An 11,198-nucleotide genomic window follows, 5' to 3' on the forward strand; every position below is an offset into this window, starting at 1 on the left:
AAGTTAATATTTCAGTAATATTCTATGTGGCTTCACTTATAGAGAGTGTGGAGAGGGAGGAGTTCCTGTTTCAAGGAGAACTATTAAATCCATAACCAACAAAAACTCTAGAGAGATGCACTTTAGCTTTTCCTTATAGAGTATTTGTTGCTTTGAAGAATCTGAAAATCTGTACTTGAATGTTTTATACTTTGCAGTACGATAAATGCGAGCACGCGTGCTGTTAAAATGATGTGCTATGAATCTTGCACTGATGTGAAACCGCACCCATCCGCAGTGAGAGGACAGGGGAAGCACACAAAAAAGACCCTCCTTTATTTCTCTGGCTGGAGTTTCTGAGGCGTCTCGCGCCCCCTACTGCTCCTTCCCAGAAATATCAGTTCATAGAAACCATGCATTTTAACATGATCGCCTACATTCATGGATTGAAACCTTTTATTCAACTTAAGGCTTATTCACACCACGAGCAAAAAATAATTCAATAATAATAAATAATAATTATTGCTATCCTCAAGTTAACTCTATATATTAGAAATAATATTTTAATATTTAATCAGCATCATTTACAAATGATTGCAAATACATTATATGCTTGTAATCACAGTGAACCTTTCCTTTTATATTATAGAAATAAGATAATTATTATTTATAATATTTATAAACATTAATATATTGCTATTATATCAATTAAAGATGAACAAATGAATGAAATTAATATAATGAGCAGTACATATGCAAATAAGTTTGACTAGACTGATAGACAGAGAAAAATTCCAGATAGCATCAAACGAAACACAAATGCTTTTTAATGAGATTTATTTAAATAGGACATTTTTTTATAAGAATGGTTATAACACAGGAAAGCCATCGTAGGTGAACATTTCTCTAAATCAGAGACTGTTCACTTTTAATTCATATATTCACACTTTGGTGAAGAAAGAAAAATCTCATCTGTCAGCACAGGCAACACTGCCGTTCCTCACTTGTGTTTTCTTTTCCAATAAGGGATTCATAAAACATGAACACAATCTTCACGGAGGCCAAAAAATGGGAAATTAGAATTAGCTTCTATAAGCTATCCTACAAACCCAGTTCAGACGCAAAGGTGCTTGATGCACTGAGAATGATTACCATGCATTGGGTTAGGAAATTACATACAGAAATGGAAAACTGAGAAAAATTATATATATAAAAACAACAACTGTTCACATACTGTACTGAGCTCAATCTCTCTTGCCATTTCTGATATTAGTGTAAACACAGCGTTCATTTTTGCCCTATTAGTTTCACAGAAAGGCCAAGTTTTTGTTCCTCACAGCCAGGCTTGACTATGCAGTGTTTCGGTTCGATCTACTCTACATAGTGCTCGATAGTCAGTACCAGTGAGCCTCGTAACCACTTAGCAGTTACGTAAAGAAATACAACACAGTGCTTTCAATATATCATCTGCCTTCTCTCACACTACAAAAGGTGCATACATGTAACAAGGAAAACAAGAAACAGGTCAAAGCATTTGAGACTTTAGTTATCAGTGAGTGAATGTCACTCAGGTTTGCTCTCATGGAACATCTGGTAGTGTGTTCGCTATAACAGCTGTCGAAAAGAGATAAACGTCTAGCCAAACATCAACTAAAATGAGATGGTTCATAAAAACAAGCGAGTGAGTGGATGTTCCAGTCGATCTTAGCTCAAACCAAACACCTAAAATGTCCACATCCGGAATTGCATTTAACAAAGAGAGCAGTTGGTTGAATCTCACGTAAAGAACATTTCCAGGTCATATTTCACCTCAAACACAAATCAATTTGATTTGAATATAGAAAATATTTTAGGAGAACACTGAAGAATTTTTTATGGTGTGGAATTTGTAATAGAAAAAGGGACTAAATTGTTTACTATAATACCCAAATTAAGTTGTTTTACATTTTGGTAATGAGAATTTTGTTAAAATTTCAATGGATTTAATTAAATGATGTAAACTGGTTCAAAAAAATAAGCTTAATTTTCTTTATGCAAAATATACGTTATTTTTTTCCTTTTAATTTTGGGGTGAAAAATGACCCAGATATTTCAGTGTGAGATTCGTGTAATTCTACTTTTTATCCTTTGTATATTTGCATGTAATTAAGGCTACTTTTACCCTTCCTTTGATTCAGTTGTGCAACGTTCTGAAAAGGTTGTTAACCTCCAGCAAAAAAAAAAAAAACGTAAAAAAAAAAAAAAAAAAAGAGGCAAGAATGTCACGTGGCCTCTTCTCATGTTGTTTAAACACATTCTTGAATATCTGTACATAAATATTTTTCCAAAAAAAGATGCTTCCCCCTCCATGTTCCATGCATGTGTGCTATTTACAGCTGGAAATACACACTTCTGCATAAAGCCACCCAACCAAGCATTCCCAAAACACAACACACTCCGCATGGCTCGGACCTGTAGAGCTATGCTTAACACAAGCCAATCTCTACTCCAACTATAAAAACAACTTCAGACAAAAAGCACAAAAAACAATCAAAATCAAATAAAAACAGACTACTGAAGAATCTCCACAGAAAGCTCGGAGAATGGAATACATTTCTGAGCAGTTTCGACGATAAACACTTACAGACTGCAATACTGACGTAGGAGTTGTATTTGAATACTCTCTTTTTATTTCAGTAAAATGAAATTAAACTCTAAATAACAGCAAAAATCCAGATGCCATGTAAAAAGGATGCAACATGGAGAGGGGTTGTGGTGATGACCGACTGGAGACCACCCTCCGAAGCTGGTGACGCAGCAGTTCTGCTCAGTCTTCAATGTACTCCCACAAGTCTTTCTCATAGCCCTCGTGAACGTGCTGCAGCAGCACTCGTCGCCGGCTCTCACAGTATCTACACGGGAGGAGAAACGCAGGGGAAAGTCCTGAAATGTGAGCAGTGTTGAACACATTTCTCACAGGAACCGTTCAACAATGAATGTCCCTCATTTCTTATCGAGTTAAACTAAGATAGATAGCTTTCTGTAAGGGCATTTTCACTGGATATTAGAGAGATAAAATAGGTTTGTAATTGGATAACCAACTCTGACAAGAAGAAAAAGCAGCATGCACATGAAAAGATCCAGGTTCAATCTTACTTATTACTTACATATTTTCAAAGCCAGTACGATGCATTTCACTTAACTGTCAATGCATTTTCAATGAAGACAAGATGCATTAAAAATTCATGTGGCTGCAAATTTAATTGAACACATACAGATGTGTATTATATAAAATCAAAAATGTTCTTTTGGAGTCATTGCGTTATTTATTTAGAATCATGAAATTCATAATTAGGTTTTTCTACACAGCTGTCAATTTATTTTTATTTTTTTTATAAATACATAAATAAAATACAAATATAAATAAATATATAAATATGTATAAAAAATAACTACAGGTTTATTAGAAATTATAGGTAATTTAAAATAAAATTTGCAACTGTTTTCAGAATTCATCCAATGTGTCAGTCACTAAATCTATTATTACGTTTCCGTAAATTGAATTAAAGCTGAAGTTAAATGTGAATACGAGATGGAATTTAGAAAATTGAAAGTGCAATTACTAAATGTCATACTGAAATATAAATCAATTCAAGCTAAACAGATATTTTATAAAAGGACAAAAGCACAAAAAAATTACTAAAACTAAAAACTACAAATAAAAGACAATTAAAATAACAATGCAAACTGTGTGCATTTAAAAAAAAAAAAAAAAAAAAAAAAAAAAAGACACATATCGGGATTTTTGGTTAAATTTCTCACCTATACTTATCCTGAACTTTCTGTTTAATATCTTGCAAAGAATCCTGGGAGATATCTCGCTCTAGATAACCCGAGAGCACCTCTGTAGCGTTCTCCAAATCAGCCTGATTGTTCTGGAAAATCAACAACAGCAGTAAGATTGTGTTGATTTCTCTGACAAGAGTAAACAATGTAACGCTATAAGAAACATTAAGTTTGAATGTTATTCCCACCAACAGCAGACAGGTGGAGCGTTTTGGAAACCTATCCAAAAACAGTCATTATTTTTGCAGCTATAAAACAGTCAACCACATGCAATTAAAAAACTTGATTTCCCTCTCACCTCGAAAATGATGGACTGGTTGTTCTTTTTGAGGTAGAAGGCGAAGACGTAAGTGAACATGAGCGTGGAGCGACACTGGCACAGCACATCCACGGCCTTCTTCAGGAACTGCACCTCGATCCACGACATGTTGTGCTGCTGCATCTCCTCCATCTTCTGCTTCACCTGTGCATACAACTTGTGCTCGAAGCGCAGACTCTGCATGTGGTTCATGTAGCGGTTGCAGTAGAAGAGGTAGCGCTGCAGGGCTGCACGAGATCGCTGTGACATGGATAAAATACATTCATTCCAAAGAGAACAACAGTTACAGGCCATGATTTGCTCTGAAAAGGGAGAAGTCATGCTTTCCTGCAAGAGCTAAGCTGAGTCTCCTTGGATAGATAAAGGATGAAATGTTGGGTCGAATAATGCCTAAAGTACCTCTTGAGCATCTCTGGCTGCCTTTGCATCATCTTCATTGTAGCGATTGCAGTTGTACCTGTAATCAGTGTGATATGTACATGTTACTCCACATGACATGCATATAAAAATATAAGCATTTATTTATTAAGAGGGGAAGCAGACTCACCAAGCAGAGCCGTGAGGTTCCCAAGGGCCGAGACAAACCCAGCAGAACTCTGCTTTACAACTCTGGTTTCGACACACCATGTGATTACAGCCGCCGTCTTTTTCAATGGTCACATGACATTTGGGACATTCCTAAGAAAAACAGGAATACCCATAATTCATATAATATGAATTATAGGGATGTTATGGGTTTACTGACATGTTCACATAACAATCTATTGCATGCTACTGATTCAAATTTGATTTATATAAATAAAGATATAATATTTATTGACTAAAGTACACTTTCTAGATTTTGACTCTTTTGTCCAGTATGTATCTGTTCTGCCTGTCAAATAAATGTAAATAAATTTGTTAAACAAATGGCCAGACCTGTTTAACAAGGTTAAACAATGTTTTTTTTTTTCTGAAGACACTTTGGGCTTTAAATAGAACAACTTTCCCTTTGTCACAATAAATGATATCAATTTTATCAGTGTTTATGTACATCTCAGTACCTTGGTATTTGCTGCAATCCAGTTGGATGTTTCACTGTCATCATCACACTTCTTTATCCACTTCCTCAACCACTTGAAGAGAAGAAATATGATTAAAGATAAGGAACACCTCTCAGGACAAATCTAATATCAATTTCAACAATGGAAATAATCGAACCTAAAAATGAGTGCCTAATGCTAACGTGACAATGATTAGATGCTAACATACCTTGCATTTAACAGGGTCATGCCAGTTCTCTCCACAATTGAAACTATTTATTAAGAAAAACAAAAAAATAGATGAAATGTCATTCACCTAAAAACAAAAATCCTGTCATTACTTACTCCACCTCGTGTCGTTCCAAAGCCATATGCTGTTATTGTTTGGTGCAAATTAAAAATAACAGCACACAGCTGATGTGGAGTAAATAATGACAGGAAAGGGTGCACAGCAGAACAAACTGCTTATACTAACATCATTGTTGCAGTGTTAACACACAAAGCTAAAGGATGTTGCTGATCCACTGAAGCGCTGCACTGCATTCTGCATCAGACTCTTACCAGAACTGTCTCCCGCATTTGCAGCGAACTGGTTTGGCATCAGGATACTGAACTTTGATCACATGGTGGCAGTCAGGAGCTGGACACCATCTCAACAGTCTGTTACACTGCAGAGGAGCAGAGAGACAGACAGTATTACATATATACACACCGGTATTCATGCCATTCTAAAGCTTAACCACAAAAGCAACCATATATGATTTCTAGATTTAATACCAGAATGGTTAATACATTTATTACACTTTCTTTAAATTTTCTGAGTGTGTTAAAAAGCCTTGTACACAAGTTAGTTAACAAAACGTGAAAGGAACAGTTTGCCTAATAATTACAATTAGCTGAGAATTCACTCACTTTCAGGCCATCCAAGATGTAGATGAATTTGTTTCTTAATCAGAAGAGATCTGTTGAAATTTAGCATTGCATAACGTGCTCACCATTGGATGCTTTGCAGTGAATGGGTGCCATCAGAATGGGAGTCCAAACAGCTAATAAAAACATCACAATAATCCACACCTCTCCAGTCCATCGATTAATGTGTTGTGAATTGAAAAGATGGATGTTTGTAATAAACAAATCCATCATTAAGATGTTATTTACTTGGGAACACGTTAGGAGAAAATTGTTAGCTTGAATGCAATGTAAGTCGCTTTGGATAAAATGATTTGATTTATTACAAAGATGCAGTTTTTCATGTCACAAGAGGTTAGTTAATTGATGGACTGGAGTCATTGTGGATTATTGTGATATTTTATCAGCTTTATCAGTGATGCAATGCTAAATCTCTCCAAATCTGTTCCAACAGAGCAACTCATCTACATCTTGCATGACCTGAGCTGAGGGTGTCAAACTTCAGCAAAGTTTCATTTTTGGGTGAACTATTCCTTTAGTTTATTTCTAAATGTATATTAAAAAAAATTGTATTTTAAATGTGTATTTAAAAATATATATATTCTTTCTAAATTAAAATTCTCAAATGCTAAATGATTTGAATCTCTATCCCAGCTAATTCATGGAGTTGCAAGCAAGTCAATAGCATTTTAGACACAGTTTATGCAATAAAAACTTCTTACCTCTACAAAACTATTTGTGATTAAATGCTGATACTTCAACTTCACTTTAGAATCTGTGATCAGGCGCCTACAAAATAACCCATAAAACATCTTTTACAAAAATGTATATAGAACAAAATCTTAAAATAAACAAGCTAAATTACCCAAAGCACTTACATTACAGTGTTATCATCAACCAAAATATCACAATTGTGAGCAGGACACGAGATAGTCTGGAAGAACAAAAGCAAAAATAAAAAACAAAATTAAGTGGGGAATCAGATTGTAACATCAGATAGCAATGAGCTGAACAGAAGCCCACCTGTCCCATCCCTTCCTCGATGATTTTGGTGGTTAAGTAGTCGCCCCAGCACTGCATGCAGAACTTGTGCCCACATTCAAGGCCTGTGAAATACTAGGAAAGGAAACACACATTCCTGCCGAATAAGTCACAGAGTTGTGCAAACTGAGTCACTTCAATGCACTTCAGTTTTGTTATCACAGGCCTTTCTAAGGAACTGGTGAAGATTTAGGAGCGGTAGTGAACAAGTGACCAAAACTGACACTGACCGAGTTTGAATAGTTGAGATAGCAGATCTGGCAGGGCATATCCTGACTGGAGGAGCGTGTGCTCATTGGTCGCATTTTGGGCTTTTTACTGGGGTTTATGACGTGGCACTCTGAAAACAACTTGTCGAGATTTCCATCAAAGTACCTGCAACACCATGTAAATGTAGCTCTTTCAAACAGCAAGCAGACCAGTAATAAATGTCCTTTAACCAAGATATGATAAATTTTTATGACAACATATACAAATATAGTAAAATAAATGAAGTAAAATAACTTGCCTCTCCATAAGCTTCTCTTTGTCCCAGTTGAAGTGACTGAGGAGGATTCTGGTTATCGTAGCTGGGTTCTAAAAAAGACACAATACTGTTTACCCTGCAGCCATATTTGCGATGCCTCTGGCAGCTATTCTGGGCATCCAAGTCTTATCTGCATGAATCGGGAAATCCTGAAACATTAAAAACTGCTTGGCTCTTTAATTCATGAGACAGGAGGACTTATGCCATATTGCATTTTGCACCTCCTCCCATTCTTAATTTGAGTGCACCATATCTTAAGTCTTGGGTTACTTTGAGCAACTTTCTGGACTTTTATAAAGTTTTTATGTTGTGTTAATAAGGTACCAGACTTAGTTAGTGCTTTTGAGGAAAAACTAGTGGAAGAGATTTTTTTTCTTCTTTTAACAAATAAGATCACTGTTAGTAGGGGTGCTCCGGAGGAGGTGTGAAATGCTCATTTTCACTCAATATCCTGTTAATCTTGAGTACCTATAGAGTAGTACTGCATCCTTCATAACTCCAAAAAGTATTTAGTTTTATTATATTCATAAGAGAAAGATGGTCTGTACCCATTTTTCCCAGAAAAACACGAGCGCCTGGAGGCGTGACGTGTGGGCGGAGCTAAAGAATCACGAGCGCCAGTAGGCTTTTGAGTTGAGAGCATGTGGAAGCTGTGACAGCTGTGAAGGCTGAAACTGAACGAGAGCAGCAGCAGCAACGACTCGCTCCGAGCGGGGCTCGAACCCGGGTCTCCGATGGGAGGCGGACGCACTAACAAGGAGGCAGAGATATTTTAAGCAGTTTTATTCATAGCCTGCGGTTCCAACACACAATCGTGACCCTTTTTCGTTGGGATTGCATCATCCTTAAGAAATAAACGATACGCAAATCCGTCGTCAAACTGGGCTTTGTTTGTAAAACAAGCATTTTAGAAATGCAGGGAACAAACACAAACACTTGCTCCGATCAAACTCCGTTGATGAGCTGTAAAAATAAACTCCATCCACTGGTCCCTTGATGCTGTTTTTTCTTTGGTAATCTGTGCAGGGTTGTCTTGCCCTGGCAACCAAAAACACACTCCTTTTGTGACATTTCGCGACGCTCTCGCTCTGATCAGTGATTGTCTGTGCACAGCCTCTCAGTGCTCTGCTATACTTGAGCGTGCGCTCTTCCGGCAGAAGTGCCCTTAGGACCCATATAAGGAAATTCTGCTCCATCTAACGTCACACAGAGCCATACTCGAAAAAAACTTTCTGTAACCTGTGACAAACCGGAAGGAGTATTTTTGGAACAGAAATACTCCTTCAAACCTACAACTTAATTTTTGAAACTTTGTCCATGTTTAGCATGGGAATCCAACTCTTTAACAGTGTAAAAAACTCAGTATGCATGAAATAGCATTTCACCTCCCCTTTAACTGAGAAGATGCGCCAAAAAACGCTGAAAATGAAGAGGATTTGCGCATCAAATGCGCATAACGATCGGCCGATCGTGATCGGAGCACCCCTAACTGTTAGAGGAGCTAGGTTAGAATGATCCCAAATTTACCTTGATTCTAAATATCCCAGCATTCATTGTACAGCATTTCAAAGACAGTGTTGTTATTATATTTGTACACAGAAAAATTGGTGTAGAAATAAGTTTCACTCTTTATGCTAACTTTAGTCTTTATAGCCTTGACACGTTCTTTCATTACTGAAGGATAACAGATTTCATATAAACCACTAAATAGACAGTTCAGATGGTCTTTTTCTGTCTAAGAGGCTGATGCTTGGTCAGGATCAGCTGCAAAGTTATGTCAATCATCTGGAAACACAAAATAAGGTTTGACCCTCTTGACTGCTTGCAAATCAAAATGCCAAGCTGTTTGTCTGTCAAGCTATTTCTAATTTTTTTTTTTTTTTACAAATCCACCATTAAGCCTTTAACAGCTCAACATATGGATGATATAAAATAGATTGTATAGTTTTATGAAGACACATTTTGAGAGGTTCATCTAATAAACTCCCAACACAAAGCTAATACTTGGAGGTTTTCCATAAGCTATACAAATTGATAAGTACCTTATCTTTACAGTTACTTTAAATAAAGTGCCAAGCGTGTTTTATAAGCTTAAAACTGTCAAAATCTTAACAAATGTGTCATTTAACGTTAGCTGCAGTCATTGTAGTAGTACTTCTTCAAAAAATAAACTAGCATAATGCACACTGCCATTTGATTCATGCTACAATTTAAACACGATTAAATGCATACGATACGTTTAGATAATATCCATAAAAGCTATCAACTAACATAAAACACAATTTCATCTGATTAATAACACAATTTTAACAAGATTTTAAACATACGATACGTTTGGTGTAGATTACTATACACAATAACTTAGCTGTCAAATAAAACTCAGTATCTGTAAACTGGGTCGCGCTAGCAGAATTTTAGCTGAAAAAGGGGGGAAAAATAACCCAATTAACGTTATTTTTTATTCACTTAAAAAAACACAAGGCGCCAAAACATAAAAGCAGTCAATAAATCAAACGAATGGTTACCTTCATTATTAGACCTCTCATGTCAGTTAGCCGCTAATGCTAAATGCTAACAGCATCAGTCCTCCACATAAACAAACTTGTAAACTCCCAGGAAAACGACAGTAAATCTGTTTGTTATCTACCTGTATGACTTCGTTGACCTCCCTGATACACTCCACCATGTGCTGGAGGATCTGCTCGGTGGTCAGCACCTCGAAGCGGTAGTCCTCCTCCTCCTGGCCGGGCCCCAGGCCTCCTCCTCCTCCGCCGCCGCCGCCGGTGTCAGCGCAATCTTCGGCTTCTCCTCCAGCCACAGCCGGGTCCAGCAGCTCCTCATCCTCGGCCTCCTCTTCCCCGCTGTCCTCGCTGCACTCCTCCTCCTCCTCCTCTTCCTCATCCTCTTCATCATCGAACTCATAATTGTAGCCCTCGTCCGAGTCCATGTCTCAGTGTTGTATTGTGAATGTGATAAAGTGTGAGTGTGTGTTGATGTTTGACCTGCGCTTTCCTGACTGAGTGAGCGGATCCCTAGTAGAAGACAGGGTTGCCAGGTTTTCACAACAAAACCCGCCAAATTGCGACTCAAAACTGGAGTACCCCCCCGATAAAAATTGCGTTCCGGTGGATATAATACACGTTTTTTTGGCGGGGTTCCTCAGGTAAAATATTAATTTTAGGGGAAAAATATCACGTTAATGGGGTCGCTTCCACCCTCGGACGTGAAAAACAATCCACGGCAACAGTGTTAAAATTTCCCCGGGGACAAAACAGGGACTTGGCAACACTGATTACAGACCCGCCGCGTCACTCTCTACGTGCGGTCATCCTCGCATAAAAGTGCGTTTACAGATAAACAAATTCTTCTTATTATAAAAAATATTATACTGCTTCTTCGGCTTATTATACGGCTTTTACTGGTTGATATAATGTTCGTAATAAATAAATAGATACATCCTCACAAGCCGCTGTCCTAGTTCGAAATCCTACTCATATGTTGAAAATAATTTTTTGTTTTTTACAATAGGCCTAGTCTACCTAATAACATTAGATTTGAAAAAATTAAAAAGCTGTAT

The 11,198-nt window shown here is 37.2% G+C and overlaps 1 protein-coding gene across 1 annotated transcript; it reads right to left on the reverse strand.

Moving 5' to 3' along the window:
- Positions 1–799: 799 nt before the first annotated feature.
- On the reverse strand, positions 800–10,568 carry LOC113105661 (E3 ubiquitin-protein ligase arih1l-like). Its single transcript, XM_026266876.1, has 14 exons — positions 10,269–10,568; positions 7,604–7,671; positions 7,326–7,470; positions 7,078–7,170; positions 6,933–6,988; positions 6,777–6,843; positions 5,707–5,813; positions 5,375–5,417; positions 5,167–5,238; positions 4,671–4,801; positions 4,523–4,580; positions 4,103–4,363; positions 3,781–3,893; positions 800–2,870 (listed from the first exon to the last, which is right to left on the reverse strand). The coding sequence occupies exons 1-14, from the start codon at positions 10,566–10,568 to the stop codon at positions 2,786–2,788; spliced, it is 1,599 nt and encodes a 532-aa protein (XP_026122661.1). The 3' UTR covers positions 800–2,785.
- Between the last annotated feature and the right edge of the window lie 630 nt (positions 10,569–11,198).

This window comes from Carassius auratus, chromosome 7 (genome assembly GCF_003368295.1).
Source record: "Carassius auratus strain Wakin chromosome 7, ASM336829v1, whole genome shotgun sequence".
NCBI classification, from domain to species: domain Eukaryota; kingdom Metazoa; phylum Chordata; class Actinopteri; order Cypriniformes; family Cyprinidae; genus Carassius; species Carassius auratus.